The sequence below is a fragment of the Cyanistes caeruleus genome, chromosome 5, assembly GCF_971803275.1.
Source record: "Cyanistes caeruleus chromosome 5, bCyaCae1.hap1.1, whole genome shotgun sequence".
Taxonomy (NCBI): domain Eukaryota; kingdom Metazoa; phylum Chordata; class Aves; order Passeriformes; family Paridae; genus Cyanistes; species Cyanistes caeruleus.
Window position 1 is genome coordinate 82,826,860 of NC_141705.1, and position 22,855 is coordinate 82,849,714.

General features: G+C 60.5%; 1 protein-coding gene and 2 long non-coding RNA genes across 5 annotated transcripts; 2 read left to right on the top strand and 1 right to left on the bottom strand.

Moving 5' to 3' along the window:
- The first annotated feature begins 1,234 nt into the window (after window positions 1–1,234).
- On the top strand, window positions 1,235–11,398 carry FGF5 (fibroblast growth factor 5). 3 transcript variants are annotated; one of them, XM_086890957.1, is made up of 5 exons: window positions 1,235–1,345; window positions 1,745–1,930; window positions 2,177–2,795; window positions 6,558–6,661; window positions 9,706–11,398. In XM_086890957.1, the coding sequence occupies exons 4-5, from the start codon at window positions 6,632–6,634 to the stop codon at window positions 10,045–10,047; spliced, it is 372 nt and encodes a 123-aa protein (XP_086747083.1). In that variant the 5' UTR covers window positions 1,235–1,345; window positions 1,745–1,930; window positions 2,177–2,795; window positions 6,558–6,631; the 3' UTR covers window positions 10,048–11,398. The 3 variants fall into 3 exon arrangements, with proteins under 3 accessions (XP_086747083.1, XP_086747082.1, XP_023782812.2); XM_086890956.1 differs by lacking the exon at window positions 1,235–1,345 and having other exon boundaries at window positions 1,435–1,930; window positions 2,277–2,791; XM_023927044.2 differs by lacking the exons at window positions 1,235–1,345; window positions 1,745–1,930; window positions 2,177–2,795 and adding an exon at window positions 4,055–4,367.
- A 2,009-nt stretch (window positions 11,399–13,407) lies between these two features.
- On the bottom strand, window positions 13,408–15,792 carry LOC147653320 (uncharacterized). Its single transcript, XR_015287374.1, has 2 exons — window positions 15,572–15,792; window positions 13,408–14,671 (listed from the first exon to the last, which is right to left on the bottom strand). It is a non-coding gene; the product is annotated as an uncharacterized LOC147653320 (long non-coding RNA).
- Window positions 15,793–15,865: 73 nt separating this feature from the next.
- On the top strand, window positions 15,866–17,579 carry LOC147653321 (uncharacterized). Its single transcript, XR_015287375.1, has 2 exons — window positions 15,866–16,131; window positions 16,579–17,579. It is a non-coding gene; the product is annotated as an uncharacterized LOC147653321 (long non-coding RNA).
- The last annotated feature ends 5,276 nt before the right edge of the window (window positions 17,580–22,855 follow it).

Here is a 22,855-nt window from a genome sequence, read left to right on the forward strand (position 1 = left end):
CCCCTTCCCTGCAGCACTTCAAGTAAGGCTGTTCCATCTTAACTGTAGCCGGGCCACACTGCAAATTATAACAATGATAATAAACTCCAACAAATCCTGCTATTATCGCTGTTCCTGGGGAGCAGAAGGCAGCTTTGCACCCACAGAGGCTCCTGTTTGAGGGTGCAGTAGTCGAGCAGCCACGGGCAGCAGACCCAGAGCCTGTGCACCTTTGGGCTGGAGCTGGGGGTAGCTGCCCGCCTCAGGGCCTGACCCTGTCCTGCCGAAGCCAGCAGGAGCTGTGCCTCTGGCTCCACACGGCAGCAGCTCTGGGAATGGATTAGCACCGGGCAGCCACACACAGGCACCTGAACTCCTCAGCAGGGACACGGGCTGCGCAGAATTCCACACGGATTCTTTCCCTTCGGTCTGGAGAGAGGTGTACAAGCAAGGCCAAAGGGCCATGCAACCTCTGAGCATCCTCACGGCGAGCCTGCGGAGGCAGTCCCAAAATCTTCGTGCTGGGTTTTGTGCTGCGCATGAAGATGCCGAGCAGCGTGCTGGACAGATGGAGATCTGCTGCCCGGCCACTGGCACAGTTTGCTGCCATTGTTGCGAGGAGGCTGAGCTCCCCTTTGTACGGTGTCTATCTCTAGTTAACCTCCGATTGGCTAAAAATTGGTTAAAATCAGATATTAGGATTTCATCGCAATACACAGCTCTTGGAAATGCGTTGTTCGGCTGCAGATGTCTAGGAAAGGCTGAAATAGTTCCCTTCTTTTGAAAATCATACGAGCTGTATGGTATTCCTTCTCTACTTTCCCTGCTGCTAAGGTCAGATTTGGAGCGGGGAAGGACCTGAGCCAGTACAGAACGTGTTGATGGCGGGTTTACAACAAATACACACAAAAACCAAAACGCAGGGGGGATGTTTCTGTGAGATATAGCGGTGTCCTGCAGAACGCTGGAAAATGCCTGGCATGTTCTGAGCTTTATTTAAAGAGACAATGCTTTTCACTCGTTAGGATTTATTTCATCTCTTTTATTTGTTTATTTGTTCTATTTCCTTATCCAGGCTTGTGAGGTGGCTGCTGGTTGATCTCGGTGACATTGATGCCCATGGGGGCACGTTAACCACTTGCACCTGTGCTCCCCACACACCTGAAAGTAATAATCATCTTCATTAAGTCAGATGAGGCCAATCATCCTAATTAAATTAACCTGTTTTAAGGCTCGTCCTCCCAGCAGCACGTTTGGTTCTTCAAAGCTCCGGGGGCAGCCCCAGTTCTCACCCTTTTGGGAGGGGGGGTGCTCACGGAGGGATTTGTAGGGTGACCTGGGGACCTGGCACCTCTGTTGGACTGCGGTGAGTCTCTCTCAGGCACATCCCCATTGCAAAGGCTCCCCTGCCCGGTTTCGTGTCTCCTGGTGCTTCGCCTCAGGTGTTTTTAAGTGGCAATGAAGTAGCACCAGGCTGATGTTGGGAGGGGGGAGCGCTCCTGTCGTGCAACTTGCAGGCCCGGTGCTCTGCAGCAGATCAAACAGGCTCAGAAGAGTCCCTCTCATCTTCACACGGGGAATTTTACACTCGAAACTCAGCTCCATTTGTTGAATTTTTCTCTGTAACCGAGCCCTGAATAATTCAAATAACATAACATCAGCATTAGGCTTCCAAAGCTGCTGGTGTGTGTGAGTTGCTGCTGCCAAAGGCAATTACACACAATTGCTCCAGGAAGTTCACTATTACATCTGCTTATTTATTTAGGTTTAAACCTCGTGCTCGGTTTGTTTTGGGCTTGGTGTTTTCTTGGGGCTTTTTTTGAGTTGTGCTACAGGAACAACACACCAGGAGTATTTAGGATCGACGTGTGACGCAGGTGAACGAGCAGGAAGCGCCCAAAGCCGCACAGCTCGTGCCCAAAGCGCTGCTTGTGAGCTCTTCGCAGTGAAGGTGAGAGCACATCGTGTGCCACAGGGACCTGTGTGAGTCACTTCTCCCCGGTGAAGGTGGTTGGTATTGCTCTGCTGGGGACACGGGAGCCCCCAGAGAAGGGGGATGCTCTCCTGCACTTGTCCCATTCAGCAGCAAAGAAAGGAGTGCAGGGAATGAGTGAACCCCAAAGGGCTCTGCTGCCTCACTGTGCCCCCCAGAAAGGGTCAGGAATCTGCTCAGCAGTGGGGTTCCCTCCAAAAGCAGGTCCTGGGGACCAGCCTGGGCAAGCCCAACTGCTTGATGTTGCCTTCTTGGTGGCCGCAACCCTCGGGAGTTGGAGTTTTCTGGCAATTCTTCACTGCAGGGGAAAGTCAGAAGCGTGAGTGAGCAGAGGATGCCTGGCACCAGAACCGCTGTTGGAAGCCGTGTGGGTGGAAAAGAGGATCAAAATCAGCGAGGCTGGACTTGCCGGAGAACCCCTGGGCACAGAAGCTTTTCCTAGCAGCGGCTATCTCTGGCCCCTGGGCATGCAGGTGCCTCCTCTCTGTTCCTGGGCTGCTGCTGTGCCTCTTCACCCCAGGACGGGATCTGGGAACGTTTTTGCGTTCACCTTTAGCTGTCGGTGGCAGAACCGGCGGTCTCTGATCTGCTGAAACAACAGGGATTTTGCGGCCGTGATCCTGTCCTGGCTGCAGCCTTTATGCCAAGGTGCCCAAGAGGAAATCCTCCTGGAGCAAGGTGGCCGTGCTTCCCTCAGCTATGCAGAGGCAGAAAGTCTTGTGCGAACACCACTCGAGAGTTTAGGAAGTCCTGCGGGCTCTCACATCGTCCTCGAGAATCCGGATTTGGAATCAGCATGGATGTGTAACTCAAGAGGAGGTGGGTAAGTGGAAGTCATGGATTTTGCCAGGCTAGCCACCACAGCTGGGAGAAGTAAACAAGATTGGAGTGCCCTGACCTTCCTTCAGGTATGTGCATCTATATATAGGGCTGTCTATGTATACGTGTCTATATATAACGCGTGTGCATACGGCCCTGGGGATATATATACGTGCTGAGAAATGGCTTGAAATGGCAGCAATGCTGTGAGATCATCTGCTCACGCCAGGCCGTGCCAGGTGTCAACCGGGCTGGATACAGCTCCTTAAGTGCGTGTCCCTCTCTGTGCCCCCGACCTTCAGCTTCCTCGGGAGGCGAAGGTCACCCTCGGACGTGCCACCGGCTCTGCCTCCTTCCTGCCGAACCCGATCCCTGCGCGCGTGGCCAGGACCAGCCCGCCGGCCAGAAGCACCCCTGGGATGGCCGGGGGGCGATTCCCGGTGGGATTTAGGGGACAACACCGGTCGGCAGGAGCGCTGAGGGCACGGAGGGGCGGAGTTGGTGCTGCGGGACGGGCAGGGAGGGCGTGTTCGGCCCGTGTCGGCTTTAGGAGAGGCGAGCTTTCCCCGGTGGCTTCGAGAGCCTGGAGCGGCCCTAGGAGCCGAGGACAGCGTGACCCACGTGGATTTGTGCCGGGGGATGGATGGGATGTCGCTGCGGGGTCTCCTCCGACGCTGCGCGGTCCCTGTCTTTGTGCGGGGGAAGGAGCGGGGCCGGGGGGCACCTGCCGTGTGTGCGGGACACCCTGACAGCGGCTGCGGGCCCTGCGGCCCCTGCCCGGGACCCCGGGAGGGTGGCGCGGACCGACGAGGGCCGCCGCTTTCCTGCAGGCCCTGAGATGCCGCTGGGGTTGGTGATGGACCCTCCGACAGCTCAGGGGCTGCTCTCGGGGCCGAGCGTGGCCCCGTGAGGGAGGGAGAGCGGCTTTGCGGTTCGGGGGCTTGCCCCGAGCCCCCTGCCCGAGGCTGGGCTGGGCGTGCAGCTGCCGTGTCACCCCCCGAACCCCAGGCGGGGGGCTGCAATCCGAGCCTGTCCCCAGGGTCCCGCAGCCCCGTGGCCTCGTCCCGGCGAGGAGGACAAGTTAATTCCCAGATAGATGCGCCCCGAGCCCCGCATCTGCCGCGGGGGGGGGGCGAGGGGGGAAGGGGGGGGCATGGGGCCGGGCACAGGTGCGGGGCCGCCGCCCGGTTATAAATAGCGGGGAGGGGCGGCCCGGCTCCCCCCGTGCTCGGTTCCCCCCTCCAGGGCTCGGAGCGGAGCGGGATGCGGCGCCCTCCCTCCCTCCTCCCGCCCGCCGGCAGCATGAGCCCGTCCTTCCTCCTCCTCCTCCTCCTCCTCGCCCTGCCCGCCCGCGCCCGGCGAGAGCTGCTGCCCGGCGGGGCGCAGCGGGCCCGCAACGCCCCCGCGTCTTCCTCCTCCTCTTCCTCCTCCCCGGCGGCGGCGGGGCCGAGCCGCTTCCCGCGGAGCCGCCCGGATCGGCGGCGGGGCCGGCTCTACTGCCGGGTGGGCATCGGCTTCCACCTCCAGCTGCACCCCGACGGCCGCGTGGACGGAGCCCACGACGCGAGTCCGCTCAGTGAGTGGGGCCCGGGAGGGCTGGGGGGGCTGCCGCGCCAGGGCCGGGCTCCCGGGGCTCAGCATCCCCATCCCTGCGCTCTTCCCACCCCGCCGGGGGCTGACAGAGCCCCGCGCCCGGGCTGAGCTGCGGCCCTGGGAAAGAAGGGGCGTTTGGGGTGCCGGGGGGAGGGCTGCGCTCTGCGGGCTCCGTGGGAGCTGCCTGCCTGCCTGCCTGCCTCTGGGAAGTGCCACCTGGGGGTTCGCCCGGCCCCAGCAAGTGAGTCCCCGGGGATGGTGTGAGAGCGTGAGGTCTGCGCTCCCAGCACAGCCCTTGCCAGGCACCTGGGGGAGAAGATGCTGCCCCTTTTCGGTCCTTTCCCTGTGGGACTTTTCCATCCCTCTCTCTGTGTTCTCGTTCTCCCGGCACAGCGATAGGATGTATTCAGTTTAAAAATAGGACTGAGGCTGACGTTCCCCTGAGAGAAAGCTGTGCTAACTCATGGCTTATCCTCTGGTCGGAGTTGCCATGATATCCTGCTAGAGGGAATGAAATGGCAGGTGGGGATGAAAAATCTCCTGGGGAGCCCGAGGGCTCGGGCCCGAGGTGACCCCAGCAGCGAGCATGGCTCAGCTGTTGGGAGCGTTCACGGAGCAGCCGCCGCATCTGCCGGGGACCAAAGAATTTGGGGCCCAGACTGTGGTGCGGCCCCAGGAGGGAGGACGACCCCTGGGCAGGAATGCTGAGAGCCCAGGAGTTGTGCTCTGGCCTTCACGGGCGCGGTGGCCTGGAGGGGCTCAGAGGATGGGGAGCCAAGTGGGGCACCCACGCCGCGGCTGTGTTGGGAGACGTGGGTTTGGAAGGGCTGGCACAAGTTTGGCGCTACAGCTGTCCTGCAGAGACCTGAATTATGTGCAGTTCCTCCCTCCTTAACCTGAGATATCCCCCCCGGAAAGGCCGCAGCGACAGCAGCCCCACACGTCGGAGCAGAGGCAGTCCTGGCTGGGGACGCGCTGCTGGGGGGGCTGTGCCGGGCTGTTGCAGTGAGGAGGCCCTCAGGAGGAAGAAGTTGGCTTTTGGCAGGGAAACCCCCGCTTTGGTCCCTGGGAAACGGGGCTTGACCCCGGGCAACCCCCCCAGTAACCAGGAGCATGCCTGCCACAGCAGCAGAGCCCCCCCCCCCGTGAGAGGCAGGAGGTTTTGGGGTGCCCCAGGGGTGTGACAAGGTGCTTGCCTGGCTGTGGTGGGGCTGCAGGGGCGGGGCGGCCTGTAACCCTCCCCAAGGTGCCCCCCAGGCCCTGGGTGCTGGCACTTGGGTGCCTCAGGGGGATGTGCTTCCTCCTTAAAATAAACATGGGAAGTGGTGATCTGATACCCAGCCTTGGGGGATTTAGCGTGGCTTCGTGTTGGCTCCTGGCATGTTAATCCCACAGCCCTTTGGGGGCCGGCAGAGATGCTCTGCGGGCTCTTTCCTCTGGGGCCGGGGCCGCGGAGCCGCTGGGGCAGCGGTGCGGCTTCCCCAGGGTGCGAGGGGTCCGCTGGGGAGCCGGTGCTGCCCCCGAGCTGGGGGGCTCGGGGGGACGCCCGGCCCGAGGTGCCCCTTGGGGAGGTGCCGTGTCGGTGCTGCGGCTGAGGGACGCTCGGAGCTTGCAGATGTTCCGCCAGATGAGTTGCGGGTCCTGCGTGCCCCACCAGGGGCCTGAACCCCCCCCGACGCTCGGGAAGCTCCCGTTTTCTCCATGGCCGGGCTGCACAGCGCTGAGGGAGGGGTGGGAGGGAGCATCAGGGGTACCCCCAGTGCCAGCTGGGCTGCGGGACACCGACTTCCTGAGCTCAGCCTCCGCGGGATGAGCGTGGGTGACTGATCCCAGCAGGCTGGAGTAGGTACAAGGGACTTTTCCCACCCCTGGGAACGGTTTCCCCGGGGGTTCACTTGTTCTACCACAGCCCAGACAGGAATAGTGCCCCAAAATGGAACTTTTTTGGAAAAAAAAACCAGTCCAAGCCACCACCCTGTGTCCGTCCCAGAGTGGATGGAGACTGCTTTGTGAGGCAGAGGGATGGAGCAGGAGCTGGGTGGAGCCAGGCAGCTGAGGAGCAGGGACGTGGGAGAGGAAATGCAAACCTGTCAGACTGAGTTGTATTTATTTTTTCTCTGTCGCACCGATGTGAAAAGAACTGTGATTTATTTTGGGATTTCTGTCATCCTAGGTATTTTGGAAATATTTGCTGTGTCTCAGGGGATTGTAGGAATACGAGGAGTTTTCAGCAACAAATTTTTAGCGATGTCAAAAAAAGGAAAACTCCATGCAAGTGTAAGTAAACCCCCCACCCCTTATCAGTACGTGTTGTTTATTAAAGGCTTTGTGACACCCGCAGGTGTCGGCACAGGGACAGTCCCAGGCAGGGCCGTGGCACGGTGTCCCCCCCGGGCTGGCACCGGCAGGGACAGAGGGGCCCGGGTGGAGCTGAAGCCCCCCAAGCCCGAGCCCACCTTCCCGCTTAGTGCGTCGGAGCGCGCAGGGCGCGCCTTTCTGCGTGCAGCCGGGTGTTGGCATCAGCAGAGCTGCTCTTGGAGCACGGCTGGGTTATTTTTAGCCGCTCCTGCAGCAGATCCCGCAGAAGGGTTTAGCCAAATGTCTCCCGGCGAGCAGCACGCCTGGCGCCGGCAGCCCCGGGGCTCGGGCTGGCTTCGCCCTTGGGGACCCCGAACTCCGCAGGGGCTGGGGCAGGTGAGCTCCAGACCGCGCAGGTGTGCTGCAGCTAGAGAGGAACAGCCCCGGTGACTCGTCCGCAGGATGTTCTCCCGAAGGCTGAGGTTTCCTGCAGCTCTCGTTATGCTTTTTCCAGCCCCCTGTGTTGAACGAATCCTCAAGTTGTTTTCGCTTGCTGCTTTCAGCCTCGGGGTGTTGCTTCCCTGTTTGTTGGTAGCTCCAGGGATCATTTAAACAAACACAGGGAACTCCTGCGCTTGCTGAAGGTGCCTTGGCAAGGGCATTCTAAAGGCAGCCCCTTGTCCCTGAAGGGGGTTCCCAGAGAAGCCCGGTCAGGGCTGGCGGCTGGGGAGAGGGAAAAGGCGGCTGCCCACCCCGGAACTGCCGGACAAGCCCCCCGCTCCCAGAGCGGATGGCAGGGAGGTGCTGGTGCTGCCCCGAGGTCACAGATGGCTCCCAGGGAGGTTTGTGAACTCGCCTCTCTCTCCCTTAGGTCTTTTAGGAGTGCTGCTCCTGAAGCCTATTGATGCTTAAAGGGTGAGCACGTGCTTGCTGGCTTTAAGAAATGAAGTAGGAGCGTGAATGGGGTCTATGGGAAAAGGGGAATGGTTCCACGGGGGAAAACAGAGGAGGTGAGAGCAGAGGGGCAGAGCAGGAGGAGAGGGAGAGGACGGAGAGGAGAGGGAAGCAGGCAGAGCGCGATTGCCGGACCCTCCAGAGCCTTATCTTCTGGCGTACAATGGGCCTCTTATCTAAGCTGAAGCCTTGATTTATGCCCTGGCACAGGCAGAAATTAAATCAAGCCTCGTTGGTGCGCGGTTAATTGTTGACACACAAAGGGCAGGGCCGCAGAGGGACCTCAGCCAGGAGGGTCAGGGCAGGGGTGAGGACACACGATGCCCCGCTCGGGTGAAAGCTGCAAATTTGTAGAAACTTGACCCAAATGTCTAAAGATTGCTGGACTAAACAATGCCAATAATGCAAACCCGGCATCTGCTGCTCTTTCCTGCACTGGCAGGATTGAAGTCATTTCATGGCCTAATGAGTTCCGAGCAGTACAAAGCACGTCCTGTGCCCGTCACTCAGGGCAGCGCTTTGATACGGGAGTCAGGCCGGGGGGCTTCGCGCTGAACCACAGACAAAAGTCACTCCTGCAGGAATTTGGGCTCCTTCAGGACTTGCTCTCGGCCTCAGCTCCATCCCGGCTCGATGCTTTACAGACGCTCTCCTCCTCTTTCTTTTCTTCTATTTTTTTTTTTTTTTTTTATGTCAGCTTAATTAAATTAGCGAGTGGTTCATTTTTAGAGGCACCAGCTTCAGAAAATGACAGTTATCCCGGCAATTATCAGTTGCGTGCACAGATGGCTTTTTCCTCGTTGATAAATCCTCGCTCTCCTGTTTGTCCATTTTTAGCACGGAGAGGGTGGGAGGGGTTTTGTGCCAGCCCAGCACGGACCCCCGTGGGATAGATTTGCCCAGGTAATTCTGCTTTTCCAGGAGTTGCCGCAAAGCCGCGTTCCTCGCTGGGGCAAATCTCTGCTCAACCGGATTTTGAAATTTAATTGACCTCAGGACTGCTCTTGGTGATTGTCTCTGGAGCTCTGCAGAGAAAATCCGGTGCCAGCCGTGTGCTGTGGCTGCCCCGCCTGCCCTGTGCAGGGAAAAAATGGCTTTTCCAGGCTGGAGCGGTGCAGTGATGAGCCAAGAGGCCGGGACGTGGGGAAGTCTGATGGGATCATGGTGAGGCAGCTGTTGATACGCTTCCCTGGGCAGGGCAGGGGCTTCCCTCCTCACCCGGGGCACCCTGCCTGAGCACTGCTGGGCTTCAGGGAGCACCAGGGCTGAGGAAAGCCTTGCTGGGGCAGGTGAAGGCCTGTGCACGGGGTGAGGGCAGCGGGGACGGTGTATGCAAGACAGGGAGAGCAAAAACGAGTTGAGGAGGTGATGTCCCTTGGAAGAAACAAGATGATGAGGACCTTATCCCAAGTGCTGTGAGGCACAAAATGTGCGTGGCAGGTTGTGGGCTCTGTCACTTGTGCTGTAAGGCTTGACTCCTTTGGTTAAATTTGGGCTTTCAAGCAATTTTCTTGTGGTTACAAAGCCCTGCCAGGGGTTGGGTCCTGCTCTCGGTGGCTGGTTTCAGAGCTGGAGGGCTCAGCATCTCCTCTGTGTCAGTGGTTTGGAGGTGCTGCTGTGAAATTGAGCTGGGGAAGCTTTTAGGGCACCGGGTACCGTGCCCATCACCAGGTTCAAGTGTGGCAGAGGGTTTGGGAAGGGCTGCTGGGAGCTGTAGCCAGGGGTCCCAGGGCTGTGGCCGCACTGCTGGGGTGCTAGGCTCTGCTCTTGTGTTCTGGAATGCTTTTTTTTTTGGAGAGAAGGGCAGTGCTGGGGCAGGAGGGGACAGGAGGGAAGGGCACTACTGGGGCAGCTTTTTATCCCCCAAAAATCCCAAACCTGGGTGGCAAGCAGCTAGCCAAGTATCTGCGCTGGGGGTTTTCCCAACAGCCGGGTGCCTGGCACCCTTGGTGTCGGTGCCCCGCGTTTCCAGCCGCTCCTTAGGGCCTGGTTTCGGGGAACAGCAAGCCTTGGGGTGGGGGACAGGTAGCACCAGGCCCTCACCAGCGGTGTCCCCTCTGTCCCCGCAGGCTCGCTTCACTGTGGACTGCCACTTCCGAGAGCGCTTCCAGGAGAACAGCTACAACACCTACGCCTCGGCCGTGCACCGCAGCCCTCGCTCGGGCCGCCAGTGGTACGTGGCCCTCAACAAGCGGGGCAAAGCCAAGCGGGGCTGCAGCCCCCGCGCCCGGCCCCAGCACGTCTCCACGCATTTCCTGCCCCGCTTCTGGCAGCCGCAGCCCCCCGAGCTCGCCTTCACCGTCGCTCTCCCCGAGAAGAAGCCCCCGCCGCCCAAGCCCAAGGCCGCCCCGTCCCCGCCTCGGAAGAACCCCGGCCCCGTCAAGTACCGGCTGAAATTCCGCTTTGGGTAGCGCCGGGGCAGGGCGGGGATGCCGCAGGCACCGGGGAGCTTTCGGGGGTGACCCCGCGGGAGCCCCGTGTCCCCTCTGCACATGGACACGGGGCAGCTCCCAGGCGGCCGTGCCGGGATCGAGGTCTTCTCCTACCCCGGGCAAGCTGGGCGGTCCCCGGAGGCGTCGGCTGGGATGAGCAGCTCGGGATTGCCCGAGGGAATTCCTGCGGTGAGCTGGAGGCGCTGGAAGGACCGACCTCGGGCTAGTGTTCTGTTGTTGGAAGAAGTAGGACGGTACGTCTATAGCAAACATATTTTCTTATCTTATTTTCACTAGTGACTCCTTTGACAATCATTTTCATACGAGAGAGATGTTCAGAGGCAAGCGGTTTTGTTTTTCTTGCATCTCCTTCTTGCTGCACTTTTTCCTCCGACCATACCTCAGGCACCGTATATATATCCAGGTCTGTCCCTTTCCCTTCTCTCAGAGGCCGGCTCTTCCTTTCCACAAATAAAACAGAGAGACCAAGCCCTGCAAATTCAGTCGCCTTATCTGTGGCGCGAGGTGATCTTCAGACTCTTTTTGCTGGCAGTAATAGCCGTGTGTGTACATATTTTGTGAGGGTTGCAGGCTCGGGGAGGAGGGTGCCTGTTTGCGGCCCGCTCCTGGCCGTCTCTCCCGTTCTTCCCTGGACAGCTGCAGGAGCGAGGCTCTTCCTGTCCATCCAAGTATGGATTCGATGCCTGCTTTAAAATACCTCTGCCCTGGTGCCGGGGCGTTCCCGCTCCCTGGAGGAGCCCCTCCACAGGTATCATCCCCACAGGACAGGGATGCCTGTGGCCCCCAGCTGCCCGCCGGTTTCGTCCAACACTTTTTGCTGCTGATTTATTTTATCGCTCTCAACACGTTTGCAGAGGCAGGGAGCAAGGTTTTTATTTGGCAGTGAGCGTGGCGATGTGGCAATAAATGCTGTTACAGCTGCTTGTCCCCCCAGGAGTGTTTTCCCGCCCAGGTTGAATTGATGCTCAATTGTTTCTCTGTCGTGGTGTGACCCGTGGAGTAGTCGTGCACATGGAGTTGGTGATGGGTGGTCAGCTCTGTCGCTGTACGTACAGGCACTGGTAGCATTGAACCTCACCCGTGAAGCCTTAATAGGGGCCCAGGTGGGCAGAACCCCTCAGGACCTGAGCCCTGCCAGCGTCCGGCTGCAATAATTCGCCTCCTCTCCGCATCCGATCGCGGCACAAATGGCTGCTTCCATTTGAATCGTGGTTCTTTGCCATCCTTCTGGCAGCCCCTGGCCAGACACGCGTGTTCCATGGAGGGGATGGATGGGGAAGCTGGAATAAAATAGTTGTGTTTCATTTTATTACCTGATTCTGTGATCTCTTGCCTTGTCTGTGCCTCCTCCTCCTCCCCGAAGGAGGAAAACGAGCGCTGTGAAAGGGGCTGCTCCAGGTGTTCCTGTGGGGTTGGTTCCTGTGGGTGATGGGGTGGAGCGGGGCTGAAGGGCCGTGTGTGCCCCCAAACCGAGCCCTGGGGTGTCCTGTGCTCCCGGCACTTCCAGCCGGGCTGGCTGTGAGTGACAAAACCCAGGCGCTGGCAGTGAGGCACGCGTGGATGTCAGTGGTCGGTGCTCGGTTCACCTCGGTGGGACAATGCAATCAGAACCTTGGCAGGTGCTGCCCCAGCCCGGGCAGGGGTGTGGAGCTCCCCGGGCAGGCAAAGGAGGAGTGAACGTGCTGCCACTGCATCCCTTCAGAGGAAAAAAGGTACTGGTGTCATCTGTCCTGACAGCAAACTCTCATTGGGGTGGGAGGGATGGAAGTGATGTTTTGCTGTTGCAGTAATCATTAAAACATCGTCACGCTACTGAAACCAAGAGCTCTGTGACAGGGAGGGCAGGGTCAGGGAATGCAGCAGACACCCCCTGGACCTGCTGGACACCCTTCTTCAAGGGAATTCACTGGGCTTGCTTAGCAGTGGCGGGGGGACTGAGGGCCTGAGGATATGGTAATTTTATTCTTAATTCAAAAATTAAATTAATTTTTTGTGGGTGTTTTTTCCGTTTTTCTGTTGTGCTTTTCAACCACCTCGGAGGTACCGCTGTGGTGCTGGAGAAAAAGCCAGAAACCAAAGAAGCTAAAGAGGATTCCCAGGTTCCTTTCCAGACTATTGCTGCCTTCAGAGGAGGTGTAAATTCACGTGGAGCTGTGGAAGGGGATGCAGGGGGCGCAGCAGAGTGCAGCGGGCTCTGTCCCCCTGCTCCCTGGTTTGGGAGACATACATTGACATTCTGAGAGGAAAAAAAGCCTTCCCATCCTTTTTCACCCTCCAGTCTCCCCTGCCGGGGGCGTGTGTCTTGTTCCAGGTCCCTCAAAAGGATTTGGGTGTGTCCTGCGCTCCTGAATGCTTGGAAGGAGCATCCTTTAGCAGGAGAGGGAGGAAGAGGATGTTGTATGGAGCTGGCGCGTTCGGGCAGGTGAGGAAAGGAAAACCAAAAGCGGCGGCTCCCCAGAGGAAAGGACATTCCTCCGCCACCCTGGCCGAGGCACAGCCCCGAAATCTGTGTTTGGCAGCGCTTCAGGCTCCGGGGGGCTGGCGGGGCTGCCCCAAACGAAGGCAGAGCGCCCGTGTCACCGTGTGCGCTGTCCCAAGGGGTGTGGTGGTTTTTGGGGGAGTGGGATACAAAGTGAACTCTGCTTTTCCCGGGATTTTTGTAGTGTGGATGTTGTTACAGTGTGTCCCCGCTCCTTCATGCAGGATGTTTAACTTGTCTCCAAAAAGACTTTGAGCTTTGTATTGATGCACTCCCCAAAAGCCCCTGGCAAGGGCGGTTCAGGCAGAGCTCGTGCAATTTTTGGCTTTAGGCTTTTATTTTGAGCTCTGCCTTCTCGCACTTGTCGCAGCGTGTGCTCGCTGTGAAAAGCGAGTCTGCCTCGGGAATTCTGGGCTTTGCAGTCACTTGTTACCCTATCTCGTAGGTTCCCTCCGATTTTTTTGTTCTTGCCCTTTCTCCACTCTGTTTCCCTGGTGTCTACGTCTTCAAGCACTCACTTGTGTGCTTTTCTGGCCTCTTGAGGAAAATAAATTAACAACTGCCATAAATAGTAGTTTGGGGGGGACCTTGCTACGAGGAGCTGAAAAACATTTTTATAGCACTTACTTTGTCAGCATAGTTGGTGAACGGTAGAGCCACTGAGCAGCTTCCTTGTCCTATGGAATTTTTCCTTTTTTTTTTTTTGTGTGTAGTGAGATGATTATGGGATAATTTAATAGCACGTGTCAAACATCTTTAAGTAGCATTTGTGGGAACACATGTGCTGCCTAGTTCAGCTACTGCAATACCTCATGTGCTATCCTGTTTCAAGCTCTTAGTTCAGACAAAAGCTCTTTTTATTTAATGCACTTTTTTTTACATTAACTGGTGTTTTTGGGGTTTTTTTGGGTTTGGGTTTTTTTGTTGTTTTTTTTTTTTTTTTAATATACAGAATCGACTCTTCATAGAATCATAGAATCCTGGAATGGTTTGCTTGAAAAGGACCTGCAAGATCACTGCATTCCACCCCTCTGACATGAGCAGGGACAACTTACACGAGACCAGGTTGCTCCAAGTCCTGTCTAACCTGCTCCAAGGAAAATAATGGGAGCCTTGCAGTCCACACCTGGGACACAGAATTTGGTCAGTTCATCCAGGAAGGGGTTGCTTGGGAGGAGTTGACTGGTCAGTGATGTCTTGTGTCCTCTTTGGTAAACACACTTGTGTTTAATGGTTTTGGAGACAGCTGTGAGTGGGGCCAGTATTGATCCCAAGGAGGCTCCTGCAGCCAGACCTCATTCCCCTGAGGAATCGTGTTCACCTTGGCTCTTGCACAGCAGCAGCTTCCAGCTCCATTTCCCAGAAGGGACTAAAGGAACCCAACATCACGATGGAGAGTGCCTGGGCAACATCACGATGGAGAGTGCCTCTCTGCTCCCCCGTGAGCTGGAGCCCGCTGTGCAGCCGCTGTTATTCCCATGTTATTTGTGGGGCTGCTCTGCAGGAACCCCTCAGCACAGCAGAGCTCAGTAGGTGAGTGAGGGCAGGGCCAAGGTCAGCAGAGGCAGGGACTGATCTCAGGGTGCTTCTCTGGGTTTGTAGCTGAGGTTTAAGGGTAACAGGGCTCTCTTGGGGGCTGAACCTCCTCTCCTCCGTGCGCAGGGAGGCTCCTCCTGAGGGGTTTTTGGGAAGCTAGCTGCAGAGGAGCTCTGCACTACACTCGTGCCAGAGGTGCTTCGGGCCAGAGGGCTGCTGTTTTCTCTCCTGGCAGACACAGAGTGCCACTGTAGAATACTGGGAGGCAGAGTGTAGCTTTCCCCTGGACCTTCTCCACCTTCTTGGATGTTAGGTGTCTCTGTGCAGCGACATGGGGCTGGCTCCCCCCCTCTGCAGAGAAGCAGGGCTGAAATGTCTCGGTTAGGGTTAGCCTCACAGACCCGAGCACAGGTCTCACTGCTCCCTGCTGAGCCCCCGCTGTTCAGGAGAAGAGTCTGGCCTGAGGGGTTCCAGGCAGCTGGCAGGGCTCGTTCTCCTGGCCTTCCAGGTTTTCTCCTCTGGAAAGCTTTCCCTCTATGAACGCCAATGCAGTCAGTGGGATTTGTCCTGGGGAGGAGTTGGGAAGAAAGGAGGGAGTAAATTCACTCGGGGATGTGTGGTGAGGGGCTGAGTTGCAGGGAAGGGAAGTCTTTAAGAACCCTATCAGTATATCCCTGAAACTGGGGGTGCAGCAGTGGTGGGGGGTGGCTGGATTTGGCCTGGACCTGTCAGGATGAGCCGTAAACAACCCAACCAAGCCCCTGAACCCTCCGTGGATGCTGGGAACACTTCCACAGACAGGCACCCACGATTCCAGAGGAAAAGTCCTAGGTGACTGCATACAGTCCTTGGGGGATTTCCTTTATTTATTAACACTGGGTCAGATTCCTCTCAGCCCTGGGCAGGAGAACCTCTGGGCCCGCGTTGTAGGATAGAATCAGGGCCGTGTTTGCTCTGCTGAGCGTTGTCAGCCGCACACAGGAGCTGCAGCGGTGTCTGTGTGCTGGGCGGGAGGGTGTGCTGGCATTGCGGTCATCCCTGGGGCTACCTTTGTGCTCCACAGCAGCCGGATGCAGCGCTGGGGACACCGGGGGCCTGTCAGCTTCAGCGTTTGATGGGCCGAGTCACCGAAACAAAGCACAGCAGAGAAGTTTGTCCGAGTGGCGCTGCCAGGCCCCGCCTGTGCTGTGTGCTGTGTGTTTGCACTGCTGGCAGTGACTGCCCCCCTCCCGAGCTCAGCCCCACACATCCCAAAGCCTCTCCCAGCACTGTCTTATCCTTTACTTCCCTTCGTCATCATTGATTCTCCAAATGGCTACGAGCATTTATTTAATTTTTCACGGAGACAAGCTCACGGCAGAGACAGGAGCTGCCTTTGGAGCAGGGAGTGCTGTGCCCTTGCTGTGCCCTTTTTCCTACAGCAGGGACAAACACACCACGCCAAGGCCTATTTCCCGGTGCTTTTACCTAGGAGAGCTCTTCCTGGGACACGGGGGACGGCACACACTTGTTTCTGAGGCGCTCCCACTGGACGGGCAGCCAAGAAAAGATGAGGAATAATCAGTTTTTTCCCGGCGGTGTGGGTTTCCCGGGGTGTCTCTGGGCCGGGGGGAGCCCCGGGGCCCGGTTCGCCGCCGCCGCCTGCCGCCCGCGGGTCGCCGCTGCAGCGGGCACTGCGCATGCGCACTGGGCACGGCGACGCCGGGCGGTCACGCGGCCGTGGAGGGCGGGGCGGAGCCGGCAGCGCCACGTGGTGCCGGAGGGCGGGACGGCGCCCCGGTGAGGCGCATGCGCGGTGGCGTTGGCGCGCGGAGCGCTGCGGCGGGTAGCGCAGGGCCGGGAGCCCCGGGACTCGGGACTCCGATCCTGAGGCGGCCGCGCCGCTCCCGCCCGGGTGGGGCCCCGGGGCGCGGTGCTTCGGTGCCCGGGAGCAACGTGGGAGTAGCGAAGGCGGGCCCCGGCTGCGGTAGCGGCCGTCGAGACAATGGAGGAGCCGAGCGGTTGCTGTGGGTGCAGCCGCGCTGAAGGTGAGCGGGGCCCGGGGAAAGCCCTGGGGAGGGGGACGGCGCTGCGGGCCCGACTCCCGAGCAGGCAGCGGGGGCTTGGCTTGGCTGGAGGCGTGGGGCAGCGCAGGCTGTCCCAGCGCGGGCACGGAAGCGGGGCGGAGCTGTGGGGCTGGGGCCGGGGCTCGCAGGGCCGCCCGGCAGAGCCCTTCCCGGGAAAGCGGCGCTGGAGTCTGTGCCAGCCCGGCCCCGCAGCCAGGGGAGCCCGAGGAGCAGTGTGGGGACGCAGGCAGGCTGCGGCGGGGGCTGCGGAGTGCGCTGCGTGCCCCGGGCAGGGCACGGCTTGTCCCCTGTAAATACGAAGGACAAGAAGTGCTGGTTCACTTTCTGGTGCTCCCGGCCTCCTCCCGCCCCTCATTCGCTGGCCGGCTGGGACACGCAGAGGAAACACTGAAGGAACCTTCCTGGCAGGGAGTGGCAGTCGCTGAGGGCTCCGTCCAGCTCTGGGCACAAAAGCTGGCCCTGACCTCGGCACCCCCTGTGGCTTTGAGCTCTCGACACCCCCGCTGTAGGAAACACGACGCCGCAGGCAGGACCAGCTGTGGACACTCGATGGAACACTTGCCACAGACCAAATGAAGCCTCGGGACCGGTGCCTCCCTGCAAACGGGCATTGAGCGCAGGGTAAATAACTGCAGCTGCCGGGTAAATGCAGGAAATCAGCATTATTGTAGAGTTTTGCGCTGCCCGCAGCTGTTCACCTGTATTGTTCCATTGCCAGGAATGAGCCATCGAGCTCTGTCCTATGCACATTCCAAGGGCTGCTGTTTAAAGCAGCGCCGGCATCAAAAGTGGACTCCCGTTTGTGCAGGAATTTCATTGCTGGCCCCGGGAAGGGGTTGGGGGTGTTCTGGGTTTCATCAGCGTGATGCTTTGTGCAGACCCTGTAGGTGCTGCAAGTGCTGTCCTGCTCCCAGTCCAAGCAGGCTCTGCTTCCCACTCCTCCCTGTGTCCGTGCCCAGCATCCCAGAGACACAACAGGCGCCCACAGCACCCCAAACAGAGGATTGTTTCCCGAGGGGAAGCGTGGATTCCAAGGTGGGAGAGAGATTTGGATTTCCAGCGTGGACCAGCTCCAAAGCTCCCCGGCCACGGCGCATCCGACTGCAATCATTAATTTATGTCCCTCCCCGGCCTGTCCCAGCCCAGCCGGCCGCGCTCTCCCCGGCACGTCGCCGTCGAGTGCTTGTGTAGAGGAGCGAGAACTGCAGATATTTATTAAATGGGGGGTTCCTGACAGTATTTCATGTACTCAATATTTACACTGAGCGCAGGTGACTCTTCCTTTTGCCAAGATCAAATCAGGAGGTGGAATCAGATGCTGTGTCATATGGATGGAATGGAAATCGAAGCTGCTCAACTGCTGTAGAGAAATTGTTGGTCTTACTCTTTAAAAAAGGTTTTTTATCACAGATGCCTCTCATTTCTCGGTGGGAAGGAGTTTGATGTGCAAGTGCTGCTGTCCTGTAACAAGTCCCCAGAACCAAGCCACTGAAGGCTGTGGGGGACTGGGGCCCCAAAGACAATTCTGGAAACATCCTGGGGGCACCGTGGGGTCCCTCGGGGGAGATGAGGGTGGCGCTGGCCCTGGGCAGAGGTTTCAGGGGGGCACCCGGCACAGGAGCGAGTGACAATAAAACAAACCTTCCACAGCCCGAGGCTTTCCCTGCTTTGACTCACGTGGCAGCATCTGCTTTGGGCATTTTAAAGTTTCCTCTTTTTTAGCCAATTCTGTCCCAGGCAGGACCTTCCCCGACTGGGAATAAAGGTGAAATATTTTAAGGGGATTTAAAAAACCAAAAGCTTTGCCGTGGGAGAGTGTGAGTCGCAGAGAAGTTGAGGGAGAGGAAGGGGAGGATCAGGTCCCAGCTGTCAGATGAGCTGCCCCTTACCGGCGGCAGGGAAAGAGTCGCCGGTTGAAATTCCCCAAGTGCCAAGACGTGAAGGGCAGGAAAGGCCGAAGGGAAAGCTGGGACCAGCCCGAGCTCGGCTCGGCCAGGGGCAGCTCCCGGGCCAGGAGTGCTCGTGGGGCCGCCCACGGACGGGCACACGGACAGACAGACAGACAGACAGAGAGGCGGCAGCTCTGCCGCCCGGACCATGGGAGGCACCGGGCAAACGGCTCCCCGCAGCCGGGCCGGGAGCGAGTCCGGATCCCCGGCGGGTTCCCGGGCCCGCCACGGCAGCAGCCGGGCCGGGAGCGGCGGCACCGAACTCGGCTCGGGCCCCGCCGCGGCCTCGGGGCCGGCGGAGCGGGGGGCCCGGGCCGGGAGCGCTCCGGGGCTGCGGGACCGGCCGGGCCCAGGCGGGGGCGCCGCGTCCGAACCGGGACCCGCAGCGCTCCCGCAGCCGGCGCCGCCCTCCCGCCGCGATGCCGAGCCCGGGACCGAGCCCGATCCGCCCCACGGGGGAGAGGCGGCACCGCCCGGGACCGCAGGGCGGACACCCGCAGGACCCGAACCCCCGCATCCCGGCTCCGGCTGTGGGCTCCGTCACCCGCTTTCGGTCAGCCCCGTCCCGGCATCGCGGCAGGAGGGGGGAGTCGAGTCCCGGCGAGGGAGTGCCCAGTCCCCCCGGCCTTGTCTCAACCCCAATCCGGCCGTGCTCCGCCGCCCCCGAGACCCGCCACCCGGGGCCGGCCGGGGGAGAGGCGGCACCGCTCCGCCGGCGGACACCGGCAGGACTCTGCCCCGCGGCAGACCCCGTCCCGAGCCGCGGCCCCGCCGCAGCGCGCAGGGCTCGGAGCGGAGCCCGCCGGGAAGGAGCAGCCCCCGGGCCGGGGCTCGCCCGGCGCCGAGCGAGAGTCCCGGGCCGGCGGCACGGGGGGCGGGGCCGCATGAGGAGCGGGGCCACGGGGCACAGCCCGAGCGCGCCTGGGAACTGCCGGGGGGTCCCGGGCGGCGCCGCCTCTCCCCCATCGGGCGGATCGAGGCGGCATCGGGCCCGGCATCGGCCTCGGGTCCGGGATCGGTCTCGGGCCCGGCATCGGCCTCGGGTCCGGGATCGGTCTCGGGCCCGGCATCGGTACCGAGCCCGGGATGGCGGCGGCGGTTCCCGCTGCGGACGCGGAGCCCCCGTGTGGGCCCGGGACCCCGCAGGGCGCCCTCTGGCGGACGCGGAGCGCCCGGTGCAAGCGCGGCGCCCCCGCGCGGCCCCGGGACAGCGGCACGAGGGGGGCGGGGCCAGGGAGGGGCGGGGCCGCCTCAGGTGCGCGAGGCGGGGCCGGCACAGGTGCGAGGGGCAGGGGCACGGAGCGCGTGCGCGGCTCGGGACAGCAGAGCGCGTGCGCAGCTCGGGACAGCAGAGCGCGTGCGCGGCGCGAGGCCGCCTCAGGTGTGCGGGGCGGGGCCGGCACAGGTGCGAGAGGCTCCAGAGCGGCTGCGCGGGGCGGGACCGAGGGCACTTAAACACCGGAAGGGCGGCGGCCGCCATTTTCTCCGGGAGGAGCCGGCTGCGGCCGCTCCGGTGAGGCGCTTCTCTCTTTTCTGCTTTTATCTCTCCTTTCTGCTTTTATCTCTCCATTCTGCTTTTATCTCTCCTTCCTGCTTTTATCTCTTCTCTCTGTCTCTTCTCTCTCCTCTGCTTTTATCTCTCCTCTCTGCTTCTTTCTCCTCTCCGCTTTTATCTTTCCTCTCCGCTTTTATCTTTCCTCTCTGCTTTTACCTCTCCGCTTATATCTCTCCTTTCTCTGCTTCTTTCTCCTCTCTGCTTCTTTCTCCTCTCTGCTTTTCTCTTCTTTCTGCTTTTCTCTCCTCTCCGCTTCTCTCCTTTCTCTGCTTTTATCTTTCCTTTCTCTGTTTTTCTCTCTCCTTTCTGCTTTTATCTCTCCTTTCTCAGCTTCTCTCCCCTCTCTCCTTCTCTGTTTTTCTCTCTCCTTTCTCTGTTTTTCTCTCTCCTCTCTGCATTTGTCTCTCCTCTCTGCTTTTATCTCTCCTCTCTGTTTTTCTCTCCTCTCCTTCTCTCTCCCGTCTCCTTCTCTCCCCTCTCTGCTGTTCTCCCCCGTCTCCCCTCGCACCGCCCGCCCCCCCCTGCCCCCGCCTCTGTTCCTGCTCTGTTCCCTTACAAACCCTGACTCCTGTCTCTGTTCTTCCTTCTCCTTCTCCCTCCATCCTCCCGCCCGTCCCGACCCTGCAGGCTCCCGTTATCCTCGCCTGTGCCCGCTCTTACCCTCCCTGTCCCCCTTCTCCTTCCTCTCTCGTCCTTATCCTTTCCCTCTCTTCCTCATCCTCCTTCTCTCTTCCTTATCCTTTCCCTCTCTTCCTTATCCTTTCCCTCTCTTCCTCTTCCTCCTTCCTCTCTTCCTTATCCTTTCCCTCTCTTCCTCATCCTTTCCCTCTCTCTTCCTCATCCTCCTTCTCTCTGTCCCTTTCTGTCTTCCCCCGCAGCCGCGGGGCTCGGGGCGCCGGATAATAAAGCCCCGAGGGCCGGAGCCGGCGCCCCCGGCGGGAATCCCCTCACGGGGCCGGAGCCCGCGGTGCGGGTCCCCCCACGCACAACACGGCCCCACACTGCCGGGTGTCCCCACATCACACTGGGGGCTCCCGGGGGGCTTAGGGTGGGCCCCCTCCTCCGGAGGGGTCTGGGGTGGGGTAGCGAGGGTTGGGGGGCTGCGGGGGGGATTGGGATGGGGGGGTTTGGGAAGGGCCTCCTCGTTAGGAGGGGGTCCCGGGTGGGGGGTGGGTTAGGGAGGGCCCCCTCCGGAGGAGGGGGTCCCGGGGAGGGGCGGGGGGCGGGGCCCCCTCCGGAGGGGGGGGCCCGGGGTGGGGGGGGCTGGGGGGCTCCGCCCCCTAAGCCCCTCCCACTTCGGGCCCTCCCCTCCGGAGGGGGCTCCGCCACCCGGCCCGTCCCCAGGACCCCCTCCTCCGGACCGGGGCCCGGGGGGGGAGGGGGGGCGGGGTGGGTGGGGGGGGCAGCAGGAGGGGTCACGTCACTCTGCACCACAATCGCACATTTGTGTCTAACGACAGCACTCCCCCTCCTATTCCCCCCCACCCACCCCGCCCCCCCTCCCCCCCCGGGCCCCGGTCCGGAGGAGGGGGTCCTGGGGACGGGCCGGGTGGCGGAGCCCCCTCCGGAGGGGAGGGCCCGAAGTGGGAGGGGCTTAGGGGGCGGAGCCCCCCAGCCCCCCCCACCCCGGGCCCCCCCCTCCGGAGGGGGCCCCGCCCCCCGCCCCTCCCCGGGACCCCCTCCTCCGGAGGGGGCCCTCCCTAACCCACCCCCCACCCGGGACCCCCTCCTAACGAGGGGGCCCTTCCCAAACCCCCCCCCCCACCCCCCCCAGGACCCCCTCCAGAGGAGGGGGCCCACCCTAAACCCCCCCTAACCCTCCCCCCCCACCCGGGACCCCCTCCTAACGAGGGGGCCCTTCCCAAACCCCCCCATCCCAATCCCCCCCGCAGCCCCCCAACCCTCGCTACCCCACCACAGACCCCTCCGGAGGAGGGGGCCCACCCTAAGCCCCCCGGGAGCCCCCAGTGTGATGTGGGGACACCCGGCAGTGTGGGGCCGTGTTGTGCGTGGGGGGACCCGCACCGCGGGCTCCGGCCCCGTGAGGGGATTCCCGCCGGGGGCGCCGGCTCCGGCCCTCGGGGCTTTATTATCCGGCGCCCCGAGCCCCGCGGCTGCGGGGGAAGACAGAAAGGGACAGAGAGAAGGAGGATAAGGACGAGAGAGGGAAAGGATGAGGAAGAGAGGGAAAGGATAAAGACGAGAGAAGGATGAAAAGGAAGAGAGAAGGAGGATGAGGAAGAGAGGGAAAGGATAAGGACGAGAGAAGGAGGATGAGGAAGAGAGGGAAAGGATAAGGACGAGAGAAGGAGGGTGAGGAAGAGAGAAGGAGGATGAGGAAGAGAGGGAAAGGATAAGGACGAGAGAGGAAGGAGAAGGGGGACAGGGAGGGTAAGAGCGGGCACAGGCGAGGATAACGGGAGGCTGCAGGGTCGGGACGGGCGGGAGGATGGAGGGAGAAGGAGAAGGAAGAACAGAGACAGGAGTCAGGGTTTGTAAGGGAACAGAGCAGGAACAGAGGCGGGGGCAGGGGGGGGCGGGCGGTGCGAGGGGAGACGGGGGAGAACAGCAGAGAGGGGAGAGAAGGAGACGGGAGAGAGAAGGAGAGGAGAGAAAAACAGAGAGGAGAGATAAAAGCAGAGAGGAGAGACAAATGCAGAGAGGAGAGAGAAAAACAGAGAAGGAGAGAGGGGAGAGAAGCTGAGAAAGGAGAGATAAAAGCAGAAAGGAGAGAGAAAAACAGAGAAAGGAAAGATAAAAGCAGAGAAAGGAGAGAAGCGGAGAGGAGAGAAAAGCAGAAAGAAGAGAAAAGCAGAGAGGAGATAAAAGCAGAGAGGAGAAAGAAGCAGAGAGGAGAAAGAAGCAGAGAAAGGAGAGATAAAAGCGGAGAGGTAAAAGCAGAGAGGAAAGATAAAAGCGGAGAGGAAAGATAAAAGCGGAGAGGAGAAAGAAGCAGAGAGGAGAGATAAAAGCAGAGGAGAGAGAAGAGACAGAGAGAAGAGATAAAAGCAGGAAGGAGAGATAAAAGCAGAATGGAGAGATAAAAGCAGAAAGGAGAGATAAAAGCAGAAAAGAGAGAAGCGCCTCACCGGAGCGGCCGCAGCCGGCTCCTCCCGGAGAAAATGGCGGCCGCCGCCCTTCCGGTGTTTAAGTGGCCTCGGTCCCCCCCCTCGCACCTGTG